The sequence below is a fragment of the Mytilus galloprovincialis genome, chromosome 7, assembly GCF_965363235.1.
Source record: "Mytilus galloprovincialis chromosome 7, xbMytGall1.hap1.1, whole genome shotgun sequence".
Lineage (NCBI taxonomy): Eukaryota > Metazoa > Mollusca > Bivalvia > Mytilida > Mytilidae > Mytilus > Mytilus galloprovincialis.
The window spans coordinates 43,744,128-43,769,078 of record NC_134844.1 but is presented as its reverse complement, the minus strand read 5'-3'; the positions used below and the strand labels follow the sequence as shown (position 1 = coordinate 43,769,078).

The 24,951-nt window shown below is 32.9% G+C and overlaps 1 protein-coding gene across 1 annotated transcript; it reads left to right on the top strand.

Moving 5' to 3' along the window:
* Positions 1-3,203: 3,203 nt before the first annotated feature.
* Positions 3,204-18,935, top strand: LOC143083072 (uncharacterized). Its single transcript, XM_076259262.1, has 6 exons — positions 3,204-3,353; positions 14,183-14,307; positions 14,848-14,962; positions 15,642-15,775; positions 16,930-17,006; positions 18,517-18,935. The coding sequence occupies exons 1-6, from the start codon at positions 3,294-3,296 to the stop codon at positions 18,630-18,632; spliced, it is 627 nt and encodes a 208-aa protein (XP_076115377.1). The 5' UTR covers positions 3,204-3,293; the 3' UTR covers positions 18,633-18,935.
* The last annotated feature ends 6,016 nt before the right edge of the window (positions 18,936-24,951 follow it).

Below are 24,951 nucleotides of genomic sequence, written 5' to 3'. Positions count from 1 at the left end.
ACTTAATTGGTACAGAAGATATTAAAATGATAGAAGTCTGACTTGCCTTGAAGATATATCATAGAACTTATAGCCTGACTTGCTACACAAGATATTAGTAGTGTGGCTTGGTACAATAGATAGCAGTAGTCGGACTTCAACGTCGGTACAGAAGATATTAAAATAATTGGACACTAACTTTTAACAGTAGATATTAGTAGGTTGACTTGGTTATAGCCTGACTCGTCATTAAAGAAATTCGTCTGACTGGGTACAAGATATATCTAGTCTTTTGGTATATAATTCGGGCCATTAGTTTTCTCGCTTGATTTCAGGCAGTTTTACATTTGTCATTTCTTTTTTTATTATTATTATTAATATTATCAGTATAGCTGACTATGCGGTATATTAGTTTTGCTTATTGTTGAAGGCTGTACGATGACCTATAAGGTATACTGAGTTGTTAACTTCTGTAATGGGCTGATTAAGGGGAGGGGTCCGGTCCCCCTGTCTGGGAAATGTGGTTTATTATACAGAGAATCACTGAAGCATGACTGGAGCTGATCCCTAATAGGCAGTCAGTGCCTCCTAATAAAAATGACTGGATTCGCCACTGTCTGTAATTTGGTCTCGAAAGGAGAGTTGACTAATTTGCAATCATACCACATCTTCATGTTTAATAGTGTTGAGTTTATCTATTCTTGGAGGTTGATTGTGAAATTAGAAAATAAGACATTGTTTATCAAATCAATGAAAGAATACGTATTTGATGTGTTCATTGGGTAATTGCCTTCATACATCTAATCTGTCTTATTGAACGCCAGTTTGTACTCTTTCATTCCAGTAAGCTTATACATATACATGCATGTAGGCTACTCTTGTGGTTTATAGTATATTAGTTATTACTACCTAGCACCATGAACCAACACGCTCCTCTAGACATCTTTTATAATATATTAACAATACAGAGCCAAAAGAAAAAGGGGATTTTGAAATGATCCAATAAAAACACAGGGGCGAAACGATTGAAAAAGGCATCTTTCTTCGTGTCTGTTTATATGTAACAGCTACTATGTTCTGTCAGTTACTTTGTTCAGGCGGAACTTTTCAACTAGTTATTTCGTTCCAATGGAACTTTCCAAATAGTTGTTTTTATTCCGAGTGCCATGATTAACATTGCTTTGGATTTTAGCAAAAGAGAAGGGTATTTATTACAAAAAGCGTTATTATTCCAGTAAAAACATGCCGCAAATTTTATGAAATTGAAGATGGATTTTGGAAATTAAATGGAAAAAACATGCCAATTGTTTCGAACGCCTCACACATAGGAATTAAAAAATCTGACAAAAATTCTGCTGAAAAACAGTAAATGAAAATATAAAGAAAGCACGTAGAGCGATGTACAGTTTAATGGGTACAGGCCTCCATGGAGAGAATGGTTTTGATAGTAAAACTTCAATAGCATTGATAAGAACATATATTCTGCCAATATTAACTTATGGTTTGGAAATTTTATTACCTAAAGGAAAAATACTAAATAATATATCTATTCAATATAAAAAATGGATCAAACAAATTCTTTCTTTAAATTCCAACGTAGCAGATTCTGCAGTTTATACTTTATCTGGTTTACTCCCTATAGAAGCTGAAATCCATGTCAAAGCTATCAATCTTTTTGGAAACATATCTAGAGCGAATTGTGATTCAATTGAATGGCGGCTAGCCGAAAGACAGTTACAGATAAAACCCCATAATAGTTGCAGCTAGTTTATTGAAGTCAAGGAATTATGTTTAAAATATGAAATTAATGACTTATATGCATATTTAAACAATCCGTTATCAAAATTCCAATGAAAAAAGCTAGTTAAATCCAAAATTCATGACTATTGGACATCTAAAATTACTGATGAGTCAAAAGGTTACTCAACTCTTAAATTTATGGACCATAAATATAATATTGGATCCGTACATCCTTTAGCTATATCAGTTAATGCAAATCTAAAGGACATCAGAAAAATTCCTGTACGTCTTAAAATTTCAACTGGGAACTATATCCTACAAACCCACAAGGCATCATTTTCAAAGAACAATTATATAAGTCCAACTTGTAAACTCTGTGGTAAAGCGGATGAAACGGTGGAACATTTTATTCTATTGTGTGAAAAGTTAGAAGAGACAAGAATACCACTTTTGTCAAAGATCTTAGATAATGGAAGCCTGATCCTAGCCAAAGTTGCAACTTCGTTTCCAATTGATCTTATCCAACTAATTATCAATCCGTTCTGTTATGTAGACATTAATGCAAACAGAGCTGTTTTTGAGGAAACCAGTAACATTTTGGAACCCCTGTGTTGACAGTTGCTTTATAATATGCATAACAAACGCTATGCTTTATTAGCTAATATAGATAAGCAAGGCAGTAGAAAATCTAACTTCTAATTGCTTAATAGTGTAATTTAGAAAGATTGGCCTTGCAAGTACATAACGGGCACACATGGTCCCAGAATGAGTTGTTTTTGTATTCAAAGAACATTTAGTTTTATTTCTATCAAAGATTTTTCTTATGTTTTATTTGTGTATGTAACATAAATTCTTGAGGTGACAATTTTTTTTTATATTTTAATATATGAAGTGATGCGCGTTGTATTGTGTTATATTGCATATTGACATTTTTCTCTGTGTGAATGGAGGTGTGCCTTGATTGGCAGAACTACGATTACAGATTACAGATTACAGTGCAGTCGAAAAGTTCCGGAAAAAAGTGAGCAAAAAGTAGCTAGTTGAAAAGTCCCGGAACAATGTAGCTATAGTTGAATAGTTCTGGCGGAACAGAACAACTAGTTACATCTTTCCGAATATACCATATTTCGTCCTTTTTGTAGAAAGAGGGGGAAGAATGAATATCAACTATATGTAAGAGCAAATCATTAACAAGATTAATTTACAAGAATACCCAACGCACTGAAAGGGGTTTCTTTGGGGATAAATATGAAAGAAAAAAAACTTCTAAATGATCAATCTCAGTCTAACGCTACATAAGTTAACAGTATGCATAGTAATACTCAGATTGTTTAAATGTATAAAAATAAAAATTAAATGATCTAACATTTAAACATTTCGACTAATCGTGAAAGAAGCAAAAGAAAAAGGACGATAATTTCTATTGGGACGAGTTCATACTAGTTTTCGTCTCCGTTCCTCAAAATCTTTAAATTTAGTTCTACTTTCAATTTCGGAACAAGTCAGTGCTTGTCAATATGTGTTACATATAACGTTCCTAAGATCTCGATTACAGATTGTTTATATTACTGAAAATGGCGACAACAAGTTCTAGAGCTGAGGAAATTTTGAATGATGAGGCTTTAGCAGAAGAGGTTTGATTGCTTATAACATGAAAAATAATTGACTTATTTTATATTAAGTCTGCTCCTTTAATTTCATATATATATTTTGGAATAGAATATTCGAGAAGAACTGTGTTTCTAAGGGAAAACCATCACAAAGATACTTATTAATTAACAAATAATTCTGTCATGTATTCTCTGTACTTATTTTGACAAAGGTCGGCATCATATCTGTAAATTTTTTAAACTGATGGACATTGTAAAGGTCAATTTGACAACACAAACCAAGGTGTTAAATATTAACAAATATAAGAGGGTATGAATTCCCTTTTATACCATCAGGCATCACTTGGTCATTGTCTAATACTGTGTAACGTGTACACAGGGTAAGCGTGTCTATTTCAATTTAGAATGTGTTCGTTACCAGTTTGATACTGGATCCAAAATTGCTCTATTTACAAAACATATAACAAATAATCTTTATTCAAATATATACGTCAATGAACCAAAATATGTACAACTGCTCTTTGCAATCTTTAATAAACTATCTATAAACTATTCTACTTTAATATATATATATATATATATATACACACAACTGGTACAAATTTGTACTATTACAAATTTGTCCTAGGTCAGGAACAAACTTGTCCTCCTGGTACAATAATGCACCCTACAAGTTTACACACTTGTCTTTGTTCCTCTTGTACAATTATGTACTTTACAAGGTGGTCACACAGACTCACACTTGTCCTATACGGTACAATACGGTTCCGCTTGTAAATGTACAAGTCCGTATTTATAACAGGCACCGACCTGTTCTTTATTACACTTAGTAATAATAACTATAATACCTTATAAATACGAGACAGCGATCTCGAATATCGACGTACCGTAGCTTGGTCTTATGTCTCCGAAGACTTATGACAACCGACCCTGAGCTAGGAATCTCTCCAGCTTATATACCCCGATGGGAGCTGTACCATTCTTGAAGGAGGGGTGTTCTAACAAAGTGTATCTTTACTCGTATCTGACTTTCATAAGGAACACCCCTTTACATTCGACCTGACCCAAAGTTTACCCGCGAAACATCTTACTCTTTTCTATGTTTATTAAAGTATTATACAAATATATACAATAAGGCTTCTGTTGAACTGTAACCAATATAAACAATTTAAACATAGATACAAAATCATCACATAACCCACGCCTCAAAAACACATGCGTCCCGCATGTCTAAAACTATCTTTAACATGTTTCAAACGGATAAAACATAGACATACTATATACACATACTTCAAATAAATGTACAAAATCTATTTAACAACATAATCTGCCATCCAAGCTGGTTTTCGCCTTGGACGGCGCCCTTCATCACTAATTTCCTGAGTTTCTTCAACAGGCAACGTTGACTCGTTAACAACAATGTCTTGAGAATAAGGAGTCTCTATAGTGTCATTTTCAGCTATATCATTTTCACTACCTAATGGGACAAAAGTGTTATTATCCGATTCTGTCCTTAATGTCTGTTTGTTCTTTTTCTTAAGTCTGTCGACATGTATGACTTGTGGTTTCCCTCTGTATCCACAGTCAACTTTATATGTAAGGTCACCATATTTGTCGAGAATTTTGAAAGGACCTTTCCAGAAACTAGTCAATTTTGAAGACATCCCAGGTTTCTTAACTGGGAAATAAACATACACCTCGTCATCTTTTCTGAAATTTTGGTATGACAATTTGAGGTCGTGATAGTGTTTCTGTCTTCGCATTTGCCCTTTTATTTTACCTCTGACAAAACTGTGGGAGATTTCTAACTTTTCCTTAAGCTCCCAAGCCCACTTATGTGCAGGAATATCTTTAACTGATGGTAGCATTTCATACATAATGTCTAAAGGGGTTGATAATTCTCTACCTAACATGAGACTATTTGGCGTTTGTCCAGTCGTCTCATGCTCTGATGCCCTATATGCCATCATGACAAAAGGAATGTATTCATCCCAGTCTCTCTGATTTTGTTCCACAAATGAACTTAACATTGTTGCAAGAGTCTTATTAAACCTTTCCACCATACCATCAGATTTTGGATGATATGGAGTGGTACGTGTTTTCTTAATGTTTAGAATACAACACATCTCTTGAAACAACAAACTTTCAAATTGCCTGCCTTGATCTGAGTGTATCCAATGAGGAACACCAAATCTTACTATAACTTCTTCAACTATTATCTTAGCCACAGTTTTGGCTTCCATATTTGGCATGGCAAAAGATTCCGTCCACTTTGTGTAGTAGTCAGAAACTACCAAGATATATTTGTTACCACCCTCTGTTTCTGGCAACTCACCAAGGATATCTGTAGCTATCCTTTCCATTGGTCCATTAGCTTCAACTAAAGCCATTGGAGCTCTTTTGGACTTTTGTGGACTTTTTCGCTTTGCACATTTGTCACATCCGTTTATGTAAGTCCTGACGTCATTTTGTAATCCAGGCCAATAATAAGATTGTCTAATTTTTGCCAAAGTTTTATGGATACCCAAATGAGCAGAACATTTATCATCATGTGAAAATTGTAATACCTTTTTGCGTTCTGATAAAGGAATGATAGCCTGCATTTTTACAGTTTTGGTTACAGGGTCTTCAAATCGTCTGTAAACAAGTCCGTCTCTTAACTCTAAGTTGTTCCATTGATTCCAAAGTGATCTCAAGAAAAATCCCTTATCAGAAATATCTTTGTAATCAGGACGTTCATCTTTTTCTACCCATTCTGTCACTATTTTCAAGTCATGATCATTATTCTGAATTTCCTTTAAAGACAGATCATGATCTTCACTGTCATCATCTTTGTCATTACTATCATCAAAACGGGTGATAGCATTAACAGTGTCATATTGGTCTTTAGTCTCAGTCTCTTTTTCTAAACCAGAATGATAACCACATTGTTTACAAGGAATGCGACTAAGTGCGTCTGCATTCCTATGCTGCACTCCTGGTCGATGTTGAATTTGCATCTCAAATGATCCTAATGTCTCTATCCATCTAGCTATCTGTCCTTCTGGGTTCTTAAAGTTAAGCAACCACTTTAATGATCCGTGATCAGTTCTAACCGTGAATTTTCTACCGTAGAGGTATGGTTTAAAATGTTTAACAAAACAAACCACAGCAAGCAATTCCTTGCGTGTCACACAGTACTTTCGTTCTGATTTTGAGAGTGTACGACTAGCATAAGCCACAACATGTTCAAGCCCTTCATCAGATTTCTGAGTCAAGACAGCTCCGACTGCCAAATTGCTTGCATCAGTATCCAAAATGAATTCTTTATTAAAATCTGGATATGCAAGAACTGGTGCGTTTATTAACTTGCCTTTCAATTGATCAAAAGATTCTTGACATTCTAACTTCCAAACAAATTTTGTTTCTTTCTCTGTTATTTTGTGTAATGGTTTAGCAATGTGGGCAAAGTTTTTGATAAATTTTCTGTAGTACCCACAGAGACCTAAAAAGGAACGAACTTCGGTTATATTTGTAGGGGTGGGCCACTCTTTAACAGCTTTAATCTTATCGGGATCAGTGGAAATTCCTTCCTCAGAGACAATATGTCCTAAGAAACGAACCTTGGTGGTACACAAGGTGCACTTCTTCGCCTTCAGCTTTAAACCAGCCGATTTAAGCCTAGCAAAAACGTCTCTTAAATTATCAAGCATACCATCTAGTGTTTTTCCAAAAACGATTATATCGTCAATGTAAACCAGACATGTTTCCCACTGCAAACCAGCTAGTATGGTTTCCATCAATCGCTCAAATGTCTGTGCAGCGCAACACAACCCAAACGGCATGACTCTAAATTGAAATAAACCCCTTCGCGTTGCAAAAGCGGTTTTGTGTTTGTCATTTTCGGCCAGCTCCACCTGCCAATATCCTGAACAACAGTCCAGAGTACTATACCATTTATTTCCTGCTAAATGATCTAACGAATCGTCAATCCTCGGTAAAGGATACGCGTCTTTATTAAGGGTCACACTGTTTAAGCGTCTATAATCTACGCAAAAGCGATAACTGTCGTCCTTTTTCTTTACTAAGACTATCCCTGCCGCCCAGGGACTGTGGGATGGTTCAATAATCCCTTTTTGTAACATTTTGTCAAGGTTGTCATTTACTACCTTGTTCAAATGATAAGGTGTACGACGAGGTGGTTCTTTAAATGGCCTTGCGTTTCCCGTATTGATTTCGTGTTTTACAAGATTGGTCCTTCCCAAGTCAACATCAGAAGAAGCAAACAAGTTCTGATTTTCTATCAACAAAGCTTTTACTTTTTGTTTATCTTTCGAAGTCAATTCATCTGATGTCCTGTCTAACAGATCTTGTAAATCTGGTCTAAGTCCGTCATGTTTCTGTTCATTTGAACTAATATTACCATCTAGTACTTGTTCAACACCAGACATTTGGGCTATAGTTGTACCAGGATAGATTGTCTTAGGATCTAGTTCTGTGTTCATTAATCTAACAGGGACTTTTTCGCCTGACCTTACCAACGTTCTAGCAGTTAAAATGTAGTCTTTCCCTGCATGCTCATTTGCTTCTAACAAAGCATTGTCAGCAGGTAATTTCTGACCTTCTGCTAAGCAAACCGTGCCATTAATGACAATTTCTGACCTTGGCGGTATAACAACCGCTTCTGAAGCAACCACTCGGTAACAGCCTATTGATCCCTGAAAACACAAATCTACCTTAAAATCCCCAATACAAAAGTGCCCATTCTTAACATCAATTAAACAATTATGTCGTTTCATGAAGTCTAAACCAAGTATACCATCAACTTGCAGATCAGTCACAACAGCTTCAGATTGCAACATATTTGGACCGAAATGCAGATTGAACCTCCCTTTTCCACGAAGCTCTAGCTTATTGCCACACACTGACCTAACAGTTGTCTTAACTTCGCTTAGATATGATTTATCTAATGGAGTCAACATATCGTATAACTTGGAAGATACCAATGTCAAAGTTGCTCCTGTATCAACCACAAACTTGGCTTCAATGTCTCCTACATTTAGTTTGACATACATACCAGCATCTTCAGATGCTGTTGTAACCGCACCTTCATTTGTCTTACGGTTATTTTGTTTCCTAGTTTTCATTAATGTTTTTACAGACCCATCCCCCTTATTTCCATTATAATTGTTCTGATTTCTTCGGGGTAGGCGACAGTCCCTTGCTAAATGACCAAATTTGCCACAATTGTAACAACCCTTATTTGTCCTCTTACTTTGGGTATATCTAGTTTTAGCATAAGAAGATCCCTCATTTGTACCACTAGATTTTAATTTTGCTATTTCAGTCGTGAGAGTACTTAGACTTTTCTCCATTGTTTGCATCCATGATGCCATGTCAGTTGTTGGCATGTCACTTTTTGTAATCTTTTCTTCCCTACCTAACTCGTCATCGTTCATAGTTTGACGTAAATAACCTCGTCCCTCTCTTGCTTTATTTTCGGCTTTATTGTACGCCTCTAATTCAACGGCAAGTCTCACGGCATCATTTAAACCTTTCGGTCGCGATTGTTTTATTCTAAGCCGCATTTCTGAATCTACGAGCGCGTCAATAAACTGCTCTTTCCCGAGAGTTTCACGTACGTCTAATGGGGCAGTAGGATATGCCAAGTTGGACAATCTCCGAATTGACTGGCCTAATTCGGGCAGTGATTCGCTGGCTTTTTGACGTCTCTCTTTAAACTGAACTCTATATAACTCAGTTTGACTAGAAGGCGCGAATCGCTCTTCAAGTGCGCTGACTAAATCAGAAAAGTTTTGTCTTTTCTCACTTGGTAAATCTCCAAGTACAGCTTGTGCTTGTCCCATTAACGATACCGCCAAATATAACCCTTTTTGGTTTTCCGACCAATTATTTACAAGTGCACACATTTCAAAATGGGACAAATAGTCCATCCATGATGTGCTACCGTTATATTGACATGGTTTAATTTTCACACCAGAATTATCTGTGTTACCAGTATGTCGGTACTTTGATTTGTCAGTTTTGTCTTTTTCCCTAATGTAACTATTATCTATGGGTAAAGGCAAAGTGTCCCCTTCCTTTAAATTAATTTGGGAAAATTTAACAGTTTTGTGCATATTCGGGTTGTTGAATGTTGGTAAATCAACTTTTTCATTATCTCCCTTCCTTGACAATGAGGACCCTCTTGATCCCAGACCCGAATCATTTCTTTTTATAAAAGTATCTTTTGGACGAACACCCTGATCTTTAGGTGTAGACGAAACAAAACTGTTTCTATACCTTGTCTCTTCCATACCTTCAATTTGTTTTGTCAATTCGTCGTCAAAAGACATTTTTGTACTTTAATTTTCGATATAACTATGCATTCACAATATAATAATATCAACACAATGTCATAAATGTACAACGTAATAAATGTCAATCAAAAAATTGCCTGCACCACTATCGCTCGTTAATCCCTAATGTAAATAATAATCGTAACTTAACCGTGGGAAATTTAAAACGTTAACAGGACAATTTTGATCTGTGCAAAAGTGAACAGTTTGGACAAAAACGATCTGTGCAAAAGTGAACAGTAAATTCTCACAAGACAGTTTGGATATAAGTTTATAAGATGATCAAATTTGGATATATAATCTTTCACTATGGATTTAAAAATGAACTATTTGGATCCCAGCGCTAGCCACCAAATTATGTAACGTGTACACAGGGTAAGCGTGTCTATTTCAATTTAGAATGTGTTCGTTACCAGTTTGATACTGGATCCAAAATTGCTCTATTTACAAAACATATAACAAATAATCTTTATTCAAATATATACGTCAATGAACCAAAATATGTACAACTGCTCTTTGCAATCTTTAATAAACTATCTATAAACTATTCTACTTTAATATATATATATATATATATATACACACAACTGGTACAAATTTGTACTATTACAAATTTGTCCTAGGTCAGGAACAAACTTGTCCTCCTGGTACAATAATGCACCCTACAAGTTTACACACTTGTCTTTGTTCCTCTTGTACAATTATGTACTTTACAAGGTGGTCACACAGACTCACACTTGTCCTATACGGTACAATACGGTTCCGCTTGTAAATGTACAAGTCCGTATTTATAACAGGCACCGACCTGTTCTTTATTACACTTAGTAATAATAACTATAATACCTTATAAATACGAGACAGCGATCTCGAATATCGACGTACCGTAGCTTGGTCTTATGTCTCCGAAGACTTATGACAACCGACCCTGAGCTAGGAATCTCTCCAGCTTATATACCCCGATGGGAGCTGTACCATTCTTGAAGGAGGGGTGTTCTAACAAAGTGTATCTTTACTCGTATCTGACTTTCATAAGGAACACCCCTTTACATTCGACCTGACCCAAAGTTTACCCGCGAAACATCTTACTCTTTTCTATGTTTATTAAAGTATTATACAAATATATACAATAAGGCTTCTGTTGAACTGTAACCAATATAAACAATTTAAACATAGATACAAAATCATCACAACTGTAAGCATCAAATTAGTAATTTTTTTATCGTGATTTGTCATAGGTCTCAAATTATTCTTGTTATCCTTAATTTTTGAAAAAAAATAGTGTGATTCATCAAAATCAGTTGATTTTTTATTGTCTTAAAGAAAGTGAACTTTTGTGGTAATTCACCAAAATTAGGGAATTAAGAATTTATATATGTGATTCTACAGACTATTTTTCTTTATTGTTTATATTAATTTTAAATTAAGTCCTCATGCAGGTACATACTGGGTCTTATTGGGATCTAAGCGTGACATGGGATTGCCGATTTTTGTAAGTGTGACACCTGAAAGTCAAATTATTGTGTCTTGAAAACGGGAAATAAAGTCTAGTAGGAAATTACAAAAAATTGAAAATTGCTTACGTTCATAGTGTAAGTGGTGTAAGTGGGATTTGGGAATCTGACAAAACAGTAAGTGGGATCCAGGATCAGAAACCCCTAGTACAACGTTTTCCTTCTTTGAACAGGGATGAAAAGCAACATTAACTCATGATGTATATCAAAAGGGCAACATCATCCACTTGGTGGTTTATCATGAAGTATTTTATAATAACAAAATATTCTTGCTTTTCTGTCTAAAACTTATACTGAGTTGTTTTAAGAAATTAAAAATTTAAACATTTGGATAATGCTTAGGATTTAGTTTATATTATTCCGAGGCAAATATTACATGCCAGTGGTCTCGCTAGCCCAAAATAGAAGGGCGTCGCGCCCTGGGTGCCCTCAGCCGCGCCCTGGGTGCCCTCTGCAGCGCCCTGGGTGCCTTCATCCGTGCCCTTCTGCCCTGACGTCTTTTTCCCAAATTATCTTGTGCCGTTTTGGTAAAATTTTGTTTCATCGATTTCTGATCTCCAAGTTAATTACATATATATGACACCTGTGTGATTGCCCCCCAGGTTAATCATGTCATTACAATCAATTACAATGATAAAGACTTCAAAGGTGTTAATAACTAGGTAATTTAATTAGGACAATGTATCTTTTTGTCATACTTTTGATGAATGTGTCATTGAGTGTGTTTAGCTTGGGTGGCATTTTCGATCTCCAAGTCACAATGGAAGAGCGTATATAAATGAAGACTTTCATGACTTTAGAATTGAATTTAAGTAATCAAAATAAAAATATGCCTTTACTGAAATGCCTTCCATCTCAACTTGTTAGCGACAAGCACAGTTTTTAATTAACCCAAACGTGGTGGAAATTGATTTTGGAGTTACTTCCCCTGTTTTAGGTTATTACAAATTTGTGCTCTAAAAATATTATCTAGTATCAAAAAAAGGAATAAATTACCAATTGAATATATAATAACATAATAATGTTACCTTAAAGATATTAACTGTCTTTGAACATATTAAAAAATATATATTGCAATTTCTACTTGATAATTATACTTTTAGCAATCCATGTTCTAAACATTATTAAATTAGTAATGCTCTCAGTTTCAGTTAACCTGACCTTGCGAGGGCTGTATAGCCAGTCAAGGTCGTTAAACACCACCATATATATTTCAATTAATATGATGTATTTAAAGCTACAATTCCTACATAGATACAAAAAACCAAAAAAAAACCTCACATATTCTTTGATAATGGGTAGAGTGAAGTTAAACTGTAAAAAACATAATATGTTGATGAAGATGTACTATATCATTTAAACTACACAAACAATGAAATAAAGACTATAGTTGAAAAGCATCTTTATTTAAAAAAAACAACATATACAGTAAAAAAAAGAAAAGAGATTCGTTAACTCGTGATACACACGGAAACGTAGACAAAAAAATGAGCAGTGCCTTTTCTTATCATAAAAAGTGCCCTGCCCTCCACTTGCACCCTGCCCCTTTTGATTTTTAGCTAGAGCACTGCATGCGTGTAGAGATGAGAGTATACGTATGGTGTTTTTAATTTGAACCCTTTTTTTTATAGTACTAGACAGAGTTGGATTTTAAACGTGCTACTTCACAAGGCAATCACATGAAAACAAAACACCCTACCAGGACACATTACATTATGTTCTTATGCCTAACAAAACTTTATTAACATTGTCATAATATCTATTCCTGTTGAAACAAATATTCTATACCATTTATTCCGTTAGGAACATATACTGTAATATTTATTCCTGTGGAAATAATATTCCAAAATATTTTTTCCTTTTGGAACTTATATTATGAAGGAACTTCTATTCCATGACACAACAACCTTGTGAAATCAAGGCAAGCATGCTATATCATGTCTAAGAGATCTGTTTTACAGTTTTGCTAATATATAAACATGTGTAGTATTTGTCATGAAAACATTGGGTTATGAATATGAACTAACTGCAGAATTGTCCTATGCTCATGATACTACTGCATATATTTCTGTCCAGTCCTGGGTTCGAATCCCGGCGAGGGAAGAACCAAAAATTTGCGAAAGCAAATTTACAGATCTAACATTGTTGGGTTGATGTTTAGACGAGTTGTATATACATTATGTACACAGCCATGTATTACCATCATTGATGGCGATCCGATGGATACATCTGTTGTAGGGTTGTCACTGACTCAGACGTACTTATGAATATAATTATTTTCTGTGACTGTATCTTACATTAATTTGTAGGATCCTTTACTATAGATAATTTAGCTGATCTGTAACAATAACATCTTCATGCCTTATATATCATGTACTGTAGTACGCCGCTAGATTAAAACTGACGTGGAAAGGTAACACATGGCCAGCGAAAGCTCTTTTTTTGAGAGCCCAGGTGGTCGTGTGGTCTAGCGGGACGGCTGCAGTGCAGGCGATTTGGTGTCACGATATCACAGTAGCATGGGTTCGAATCCCGGCGAGGGAAGAACCAAAAATTTGCGAAAGCAAATTTACAGATCTAACATTGTTGGGTTGATGTTTAGACGAGTTGTATATATATATATATATATATATATCTCCCTGTTCTCAAAAACTCCATAAAGACCATAATAGAAAAGAAAGAAAATGGGGTATAATAGCCTTCCATACAACAATTGGGGACAAAGAAGATGCTTGTTTTGTCAACAACATTTTACACTGTTACTCTAAAATGACAAAATTGGAAATTGTCAAATTGAAAGCAAGCTTTTTCATTCAGTCAATCCTAATGATAATTTTTATGTTAACATTTAGGCTTTTGTACGAAGTAATGACATATGGACAGACAGACTAGGATATACCATTATGTGTACTGTCTTAAGACAGTGTACCAAATTAGCTTTTACTTTTTCTCTTCATGTTCAATTATTGTATGCAGTGAAATAAAATCTGTATTGTTGTTTCAGGAACTGCTGGATGAACTAGAAAATGCAGAAATTCCTGCCTATATAAGAGAAGCACGTCTTGATATGTTGAAAAAACATGCTGTTAATCTTAATGAAATGAAAGAAAAACAACATGGTCAATATACGTAAGGATAATATAACATACAAACCTGAAATGAATATGTATTCAATTAAATTTTAGCATCAACAATATTGAAAATTTGAATAAATATTAAGCTTTGTTCAGGGTTTTCATTAATTGAAAATATAATCTGACTACACAATTTTACACTCATGAAAATCATGCAGATTCGCAATTTTTCAGATTTTTTCCCCAAAAAACATCCTATTTCTGAACAGTCAGTGTATTTCCTTCCAAAGATTGCAAAAGTTTAAAGAGTAATAAAAGTGGACAGATGAGATTTTTAAGTTTAAAACAAAAATATTGAGAAAAAAATAAGTGAAAAGAAATTTTAATTTATGAGTTAGAATGTGAAATAAAAGTATACAGAGACTAAGTCAGAGTGGAGGCATTTTTAGAATTGGGTATTTATATCTTTGTTTTTCATGGTAATCACTGTCATTGTATACAAATTATTACAGAATTGTTCCTTTTGCATTACGACAGGTGTGTTACACAAATCTGCATTAAAAAATGACTTTTACCGGTTTATCTTATTTTTCAGAGAAATAACAGAAGAGAAAAAGTTTTTAGACCTCACCACAACAGAAAAGAAGTGCATTGTTCATTTTTATCATTCAGATTTTAGAAGATGTGCAATAATGGATACACACTTAGAAGTATGTTGTTACTTGTAGTAGCTTTGACGTGTGCAAAAACACAACTTGTTTCTGAAACTTCATCTGTATTTATTAAAATTTCAATTTATTTAGAAACCCAAGATTGGTAAAAAATTAGTACATGTATATCAATAATTATTGCAATGATTTAGTACAAATTTTTTTTTTTTTCACAATCATGACATTGGTACTCATGTCTTATATCAGTTAAAGTACATGTATGTGTATAGGTTGATTTTAATATTTTTTTTATCCTGGATCCAAAACTTTTTAATTGTTCTGCTTTATTTCACAACGATCTTTTCCCTTTTACATATATTGAGGGTGAGAGGTTTGTTCACTAATGGAACCTCAATGTTTTGAGCTGGTAGACACACACAATTTTAGAATTTTTTTTTCGTATTTGAAAAAAAAATATGCATAAAAACATATATTGTGAAGTCATTTGTTAACTCTTTTTTTAGAACCTTTGATGTGAAAAATAGACTAATGTTATACCTTAATATGAGACGGCATTAAGGTAATTTTTTCAGAAATGAGTGTCTGTAGATTCTGTCTATTTCTGTCTCTGGAAAAAAACAAAGGGAGGCCACAATCAGTGATTTCAGTAGATGTTCCTTAGTGGGTATTATAACAACACTATTGGAATAAATGTTATATATATTTATCTTTTTTACAGGCACTTGCTACCAAACATTTTGAGACAAAGTTTGCCAAGATCAATGTTGATATTTGCAAGTTTTTCGTTGAAAAATTAAAGATAAGAACATTGCCAGCTGTATTCTGCTTTATAAATGGACAGGTTGTTGACAAGTATGTATAATAATGTTTAAACAGATTGTTTTTGAATAGACTATTTTCATATTACCGACTGTCGACTCCAGTTTATATAATTTTTCGACAAGTTACAAAAAAAAATGTACCTACGACATCCTGGTACTCATTCAATTAAGAGTAGTCATAATAAGACAAATCAAACATTTAATCAGACTTTTCAGTGTAGTTTTTAGGGGAAATTTTACTATTTTCCAATCAGTTTGTCGTGTAAAGAAATTATGGAGCAGTTTATTTTCCCAAAGAATTGTACAGATTAAAAGCTTGATGTTACTTCTTTACCTTGCTCTTAATTGACAGAGTACCTGGGGTTGAAGTCATAAAACTTTGCTCAGTGCTTGGAGCACAAACTCATGCTCGAAACATGAAATCCAGCAATTTGATTGGTTGATTTTCGAGTCTGAGTTAAAAAATCATGCTCGAAAGTTTTATGACTGTGAGGCCGGGCCTTGTGGTCATAAAACTTTCGAGCACGATTTTGTACTCATACTCGAAAATCAACCAATCAAAATGCAGGATTTCATGTTTCGAGCATGATTTTTGTGCTCCGAGCACTGAGCAAAGTTTTATGACTTCAACCCCAGGATGTCGTAGGTAACCTGTTGAAAAATAATATAAACTGGAGTCAAAAGTCAGTAATATGAAAATAGTCAATTAAAGGCTATAATATAACAAATATTTTGTGTTTCAAGATACAAATTTAAAAGTCTGATAGACTTCATTTCTTCATTGCTGTTTATGCCCTGTTGCTAGGAGAAGAAGTCCATTGATATAAGGGACAACAGCCAAGGCCACTGTTACTAAAAACAGAACAAAAAATTGTAAAAATTATTGAACTTGGACTTTCCTTTGCTTGATGGTTGGAATGAAACTTATGCAAATAGCAAATACATGGAAGGAGAAGACCCTATGGATTCTTTTAGAGTTGGTTTCGGGATGATTCACACTGAATTGTAACACATTTGTAAAGGTGAAAAATTAGAAATAATAGCACAATTTTATTTGTTCCTTCAAGTATTCACCATCGTAAACAAACAATCAATTATCATGCATGCATGTATTTGATCAAATTGGATTTACATATTCTAAAATCACCAAGTAAGATTACTTTCAGTACATTTTTTATCCTACAGGATTACTGGTTTTGAAGAGTTGGGAAACACAGATGATTTCCAGACAAGTACACTAGAAGGCCTGTTAGGCATATCAGGTAAAATATCTTATGCAGATCTTCCATTTATTTAGTCTTCCATAAGATATGAATAAAAGGAGGCGACAGGTATACATTAATATTAAACAAATGATAAAAATAAAAATCTTAAAGCAATCAACACACAGTCATCCAAGCAACAAAGGTTTAAAAGAGCATCTACTTAGTATGCATATAAGTATGCACTACTTTTAACTTGTTGTTAGGGTGTAACCAAATTCATTATTACTTTTGCTCATATCTAAAATATTGTATTAGTTTTGTTTTGGAACAAACTACCATAGTAAAATTGTTTTACATTGCAATAATTATTTGAATGCAGATGAATTGAAAATGTTAGATTTTTATGTCAGCATCTTTAAGTCCCTTTTATCTTTTGAATGTAGTATTTAAGAGCTAATTTAAATGTGATAGAAAAAGCATGTTTGAAAATTCATTCAGAATTAAAAGAGCATAAAGTTGTTAACATAGAGATATGTTTTGCATATGCAACATGTAAAACATGCACATGCCGTTCATTTGACCAAGGTTTGGGCCTAATATCTCCATGGATTGAGATGTGCCAATGGTAATAAAACTGCTTGCCAAATATCATAAACTTACCATTAAATGGCCCCCTTAAATTGACCTAAACATTAACTTGAATAATTTTTGACATATCACGATTGCTGCCCAGACAGAAGCTCCTCTGAGACGATGGCTTCCCTGACTACTTTTACTCAAGTGGGAGACCTTCATAATAAATGTCAATAAAAACTTGTTTATAGTTATTTGTGTTTTTATTTCATTCACTAACACCATGTTCACAGTTTTGTTCATGTTTTGATAATTTTTTCTTCATAAAATATTCAAATTTTCAAATTTTCGGCATTATCTAGGTGAAATTCTCAAAATTCTGCTCTAAGACCCCAAATCGTAATTTTATAACCCAAAACGGCAAAATTTGAAAAATTTTATGAGGCTGTACAAATTCTTCACACTGAACGATGTCCATTCCAAGTGTTTTGTATATAAAACGACATTTTATGTCAAAAAAGTATACTAGTTTGGCTTCAATTCTTCCATATTCTTTCAAAAAAAATGTTCCCTCATTTCAAATTCTCGTAAATTCCGTAAAATTGTCTGATTTTGACACGGTTTTCAACAAACGGAAGCGCCATGTTTACACTTTCATCCGGGTATTCATCAAATGTTTGCACTGTTTTGAGCGGGAAATATAAAAGAGGTATTCCGATCCCGGTAAAACGGGACTCATCGTCAGCTGTCTGAAGCGTGAATCCCGGTAAACCGGGACTCATCGGCGAAAGGGTTAAAAAAGAATGATGGAAAGAAAAAACAATCAAATTGTGCTATAAAAAGATTCTAATTAGAGTTATGGTTCCATAAAAGATCAGCAAGAGTTGGTCAAGTAGTTTATACATGATAATACAGCAATTGCTATCACATTTTGTTATTTTGGAAGAGTAAAAACAAAGAAATGGTTTAACTGTATATGTATTTTTATTTTCAGGTGTAATACAGTGTACACAGGAAGACAAAACTAAAAAGACAATCTTTGGTTTTAAAAAATCCAGTAAAAATGACGACAGTGACACTTGTGAATCGGATGAAAATGATTGGAATTAAATTATTGTGTTCAAATATAAATTGTTTTCAAAACCCATTGTGCACCATTGTTCTGCAAAATTAACAAAAGACAGATTCTGTGTAATCAACATGATCAACTCATAGTTTTCAACCTGAAACCTAAAAGAAAATTGTGCACATGTTGAAATTATGCATCTCCCATTGAAAATATGGAAGTGTTTATATTTATTTGTCAATTTTTTCATTTAATGTTTATATCTATTCAAATGTTCATTATAGATCATTCACCATTGTTTGAGAAAAAAATCTGTGCGACTCAGCCATTTAAAAATTTGATTCATTTATTAGTTTTATATTTTCACATATTATAAATTTAAACAGAATGTGATTTATAATGAGACTACCAAATGATGTAGATGTAACTAAAGGTTACTTTATGATCTTCAACTATGAACAATGCCATACCATATATATTAGACAATTCTAATTTGTGTAAAAGAAATATTCTGTGCCACCCTTCCATAAGAACTGATTATAGTCCACTAACATCCACTTCCTTGTACATGCAGCATTAGTTATGCTCTAAACAGGTGAGCATTGTCTTGATACCTAGTTTCAAGTGGTTAAAAATGTTGCCATATCTATCATTTAATGTGTGTTTGTCCTTCAGTTTACTTGAAGATCAGTTTGACACTTAATATACATTTTCCCTATGGACAGTTGATGCATTATGTAATATGCGTGAAAAGATATGGATCAATATACTTTGATAAGAGAGCAATAAAAAAACATAAATGTGCCCATAGTACACAGATACCCCACTCCGACTATCATTTTGTATGTTCAGTGGTCTGTGGGGTTTAGCTAGCTATAACACTAGGTTTAATCCATCATTTTCGACATATAGAAACATGAGAAAATTTCTATACCAAGTCGCGAATATGACAGTTGTTATCCATTCAAATGATGTTTGAGCTTTTGATTTTGCCATTTACTTCGGGACTTTCAATTTAGAATTTTAGTCAGAGTTCAGTATTTTTGTTATTTTACTTTTATCAGATAAGTATATCTTTTATTTAAATTACCTGTATTGAACTTATTTAGTTGACCTACAACTCATCGAACTTTCCCAAGTGGAAACACTCAATGTTCATAACTAACAAAGAGATCAATGTCATGAGTCGTCAAGATATACATGTATACACTAAGAGAACTGTAGTGGACCTATTACCAATATTCAAAGTCAACGACAAACATGTTAACCCCAGCACATTCTGTACATGCCTGTCCATAGTCAGGAGCCAGTAATTCAGTGGTTGTCGTTTGTTTCTGTATTGTGTATATGATATTAATTTTTTGGTTATAAGTCCCCTACCGACCGTTTGTCCATCTGTCAGTCTGGCAAATCAGTTTTCCACACATTATTTTTATGTTTGAAGATATTGATTTGATAATTGGTATATAGTTAGATCATGACGAGTTACAGTTCAAGTTTGAATTTTCTTACGGTCTCGTGATTTTGTGCAGAGTTAAATAATCAGTTTACAACAATTTTTTTGTCATGCTTGAAGATATTGACTTGATATTTGATATATAGTTTACACCATGACAAGTTATAGATCAAATAAGAATTTTGTTCCAATAGTAATACAATAAATTTTTAACCAGTAGGAGACTATGTATTACCATGCTATACTCACAGAATGATTGATTTTTACATAGATCAGACCTTTAGTTTTCTCCTTTGAATTGTTCTCATTAGTAATTTCTTTTACAGCTTGCTATGTGGTATAGTTTTGCTCATTTTTGAAGACGATACAGTTGCTAACTTCTCATTTTTTATGCAGAGTTAGTGTCATTGGCAATCATACCACATCTTATTTTATGAGGTTAGTTCACTCAAGTCACTTGTAAGTGGAAAGGTTGGTGTTGGCTGTTGTGCCCACCAATATTTTGGTAATATCTGTACTATTATATTTTGTACATATTACATCAGTCTTTTTCGTGGTTTTGCCAAAGTCTGGATATATTTCTATGCAACATTTGTAATTCATTGGACATAGAAGTTTGTGGTTCCACTGTAACCACTAAATCCACGAAAATTTGTATCCAACGAACAATAATGAATCCACAGCAACCCCTATTGGCTGTTTTGTATTTGCCCTTTTAGTTTTTCTCCTGGCAAACATTATATATATTTATAATTCCAAATATTAGCAAACCTGATGAAGATTATCTTATAAAGATGTGTTTTCTGTTGATCAATTCAGAAATTATTAAGAAACCAAGGTTCCAACTCCCACAGGCAAAGTTGACCTTACCGTTACATAAATTTGGCAATTTATTTTTGGTCCAATTTGTTCATAAAGCTTTTGAAGTGTTTGGCTCTTGTCCATTCCTTGGATTTCAATTGTTAGGTTTAAGTGTTCCTGATGAAAGTAAATCCAGAAATTGGGTAAATAAAGTGTTATTTTCACTGTGTACAATGGAATCATTTTTCTCAACTATTTTTTTTCTTACACATTTTAGTCTTTTAATAAATTTATAGATGAAGGTTTCAATAGACCACTTTCGAGTTCATCCATCACCGGAGAAAACTCGTCAATTATACGCGCCTTTGTGACGTCATTTACCAGATTGAGGGGCTCGCCTGTATCCCTGCACTATAAATGTTCATCAAGCGTCTTAGTGATCCTCGTTGTGCAGGATAAACTAGAAATAAAGTTTGTTCAGTAGGTACTTAATCACAATTCCCTAATGACAGTGGTGCAGATTGTCAATTACGATAATTTAATTTGCCTAATAATTCGTGCAATATAGCTTTATAGTTTTTCAACCACTCGCTCAACATTGAAACAAAAGTCACGACGCACCTAAACGCACGAGTGACGTTCACTAAAAGCAAAGTTTTTGACGGAAATGCATCGAACTCGAAAGTTGTCTATTCCCTTTGGCAGGTTTTGTAGGTTCATTTTGGTCATATTGCTCTTTAATTGTTTTTAATTCTTCTCATTGGCACTCATACCACATCTTCCTTATATCTATATCTCTTCAATTGTTTGGTTCTTGTACATTCATGGCTTACAAAAAATCGGTTTGGAGTGATCCTCGTAAAAGTCCAGAAATTCAGTCGATAACATTAATGAAGTGTTGTTTTCATTTTTTATCTAACATGGCTTTAAAAACAATGAATAAAACTAAAGATTGAATCTATATTTCATAATATGCCGTTGTTTTACATAACAAAGTAACAATTCCTTGAGACAATAAAACAAGTGAAGTTTAACAACAAAGTACTGGTAGACATAAAAACTGATTAGGGCTTCCTCAACAAAATAAAACAGTAAAATGACGAAACAATCAATTAGTAGATTGTAATTCAAACAAGTACAATTAATCATATTTTTATATGAAATTCTGAATGTAATTCACAAATTCAAACAATTAATTCTATTTTTATATGAAATTCCGAATCTGCACATGTTAAAAATAATTTTGTGCATGAATTCTTCATCATTATTGCACTATTTTCTTTAATACTATGCATGGCAAGTATATTTACCAATATTTTTCAGTGTGCATACAAGGACATGTTTTAACAGTATCAAGAGGATTTTCAATAAATCATAACCATTTCAAATCAAGAAACTTTTATTTTAAATGTTAGTGTCAAATTTATTTTTTTATATTTGCTTTTAAAAGTTATAACAACCTTGAACTTTATATCAATTATTTTTTTACCATATTAGATTCTACATAAGCTACATAACCTAAAGTTAATAACTGATCTCATTTCAAACTAAACCAAAAGTATAATTATAACTATCTTATGTATAACCCTGTGATACAGTAATCAGGCAAACCAGTACTTCATAAAAAGCATGCACATCCAATTTCTCTCTTGATATGAAAAAATTAAATATAAATATACCTTTTTACAGTGATGAAGGGTGGCTTGAATATAACAGCATCGTGAAAATCTAAAGCAAATTTTGACATCTTTAAACTACCAAGCTCTTTTGACAAACATCAACACTACACCGTATCTATATCAATGTTAAAATTTGCTTTATAATTTTCAAGGTTTGATAAAATTGCAGTTGCCCAAAATTATTATAACCGTTATTAAATATAAATATATCTTTTCAATAACAAAAATTTAACAAAAGGTTGTAAAACATCATAATAATAAAATAATAATATCATCAGTTTGACCTTTCAACCTGGTGATATACCTCTCAAATTGACTAATCCTGTCAATTAGAGTTAATTTCCAATAGAGTCCTCCTTGCTTGTTCTATACCAAGCCTCCCTGTGCATATAAAACTAAAATATCCAGTTATCCAAGAAATTCTTACCCTTCTTCATGTCTATTATTTTTTTTTCAATCACAAAATCAACTTTCAATTTAACAAGTAGCCAACCAACATACTCTAAAGGATCAAAATTAAAAAAAAGATTTAATATTTATCTGTGTCAATGCTTTTAAAATTTGAACATATTTTCAAAGGAAAAAATATCAGTCTTGTATTAAGCAGGGTAAAAATTCCTTGAATATCTAGAATTCTAGTTATATGAAAAAATAAACATAGCACTTCTATCGTTTACATAGCAACCAAATAGCCAATAAAATTAAACCATAATATATATATATGTATATTGTTAAAACAAGGTACCCCGGCCTAACAACAATAAGAATGAAAAATTACAAGTGAAATGTACAATTTTAACATTATCAACAAACTAATCTTAAACAATGATATCATTAAATCAGTTAAGATAAGGTTAAGGTTAAATTAATAGTTTCGTTCATGATCTTCAGTTTCAAAAAATCTCGTAAACACATTTTTTAAAATTTAATGTTTTAACAAACTTAAATTTCAGAAAAAGTCATCACCATGTTTAAAACAAAATAAAATATTACTCAATGCATGAATATTCTGTATTATCTTTTACATCACTGCTAAAATTCTGTTGTTACTTTTCCAATTATTTCTACTGTTGAACTGAAACTTATAGTTAAATGTCTTCACCTTATCTTGCTTATGTGAATATAGCTGGGGTACAAAAATTTCCATCACATTTTATATAACAAATAACATATTTTATTTTTTCTGAAGGCATACTTTAGATATACAATTTCAATATTTTTTTTCAAATCTATTTTCTTTGTTCTTGATAAACTACTTAATGGTAAAAAGAAAAACAATGCTAACATGTTACAATCTATGAGTGGTCTGTTTCGAATTTTCAAAAAATACATTATTAATTTGTATGTAAAAACTGAACATGAAGAAAAAACAAGATGATAAAATATAGACACAACTTAAACATGGTTTTTGCAAGAACATACAGCACTTGGTTACTGAGCCACAGTACTGAAAACTACAAGTCGGAAAGACAATTTCAGATTAATGGCCGATTTTTCAATAAACTTAAAAAAGATAAAACATGAGGTAAGAGTTTAACTATAAACAGAAAAAACAAACAGAATAACAAGAAATTAACTGAAACCAAAACTATTGACTCAACGAGTGTACTGCAAAATGTGTGCAAGACTACTTTTCTGTGTGCTGTACAAATCTACGTTGAATAACAAGTAATTTAACATAACCAACAGAAAAACTTCCAAAAAACCCAGAAATGTTTCTGGTAAAAAAAATACAAATTCTAACTTGTACTACAAAAAAATTTTAGGTTTCAATTTTCAAAGTGTGCTACAGTTGAAGGTAAATGGTGCCTCATTACAGAAAAAAAACTTTGCAAACAGGTATAGATAACCAACACTTATCCTATAAATATCAAATTTCTCATTCCAATTTCTTATATCTGAAGGTTTATTGAGATAATGGCATGATATAAAATAAATTTTACCAAAATTAGGTCATGATTGCAAAGCTTTATCTGTTATGAAACAAACTTCAGGCCAAAGTTAACAGAAATGTTTAAAAACACAAAACAAAATATGAGTATAGCTAACAAGGTTTTAAGCAGCTTGAGTAATTTTAAATAAGGAAGGGAGTAAAATATACTATTTTACTTTTGATCTTTATATATTATGAAAAAGGTAGAAGAAGAGACTCTCTAAAACATAACATTTCACTTTTATATCTACTTTTTAGTGAAGTTTAGTTTGTTTCAATTCTGTGCTCCTTTGTTGGAGTAAAGGAACAGTCTTGTTTTTATTCAACATTCATTAACTTTTTATCAACTTTTTTCCATCAGAAAATGCAGTATTACTTATAAAAATAAGTATTGATGTATCATGTATTATGTAAAATAAACTTTTTTTTAAAAACAATAATTTGAGATATATAACAAAAAACTTTAACAAGATATTAGGTCAAGAATTGACTCG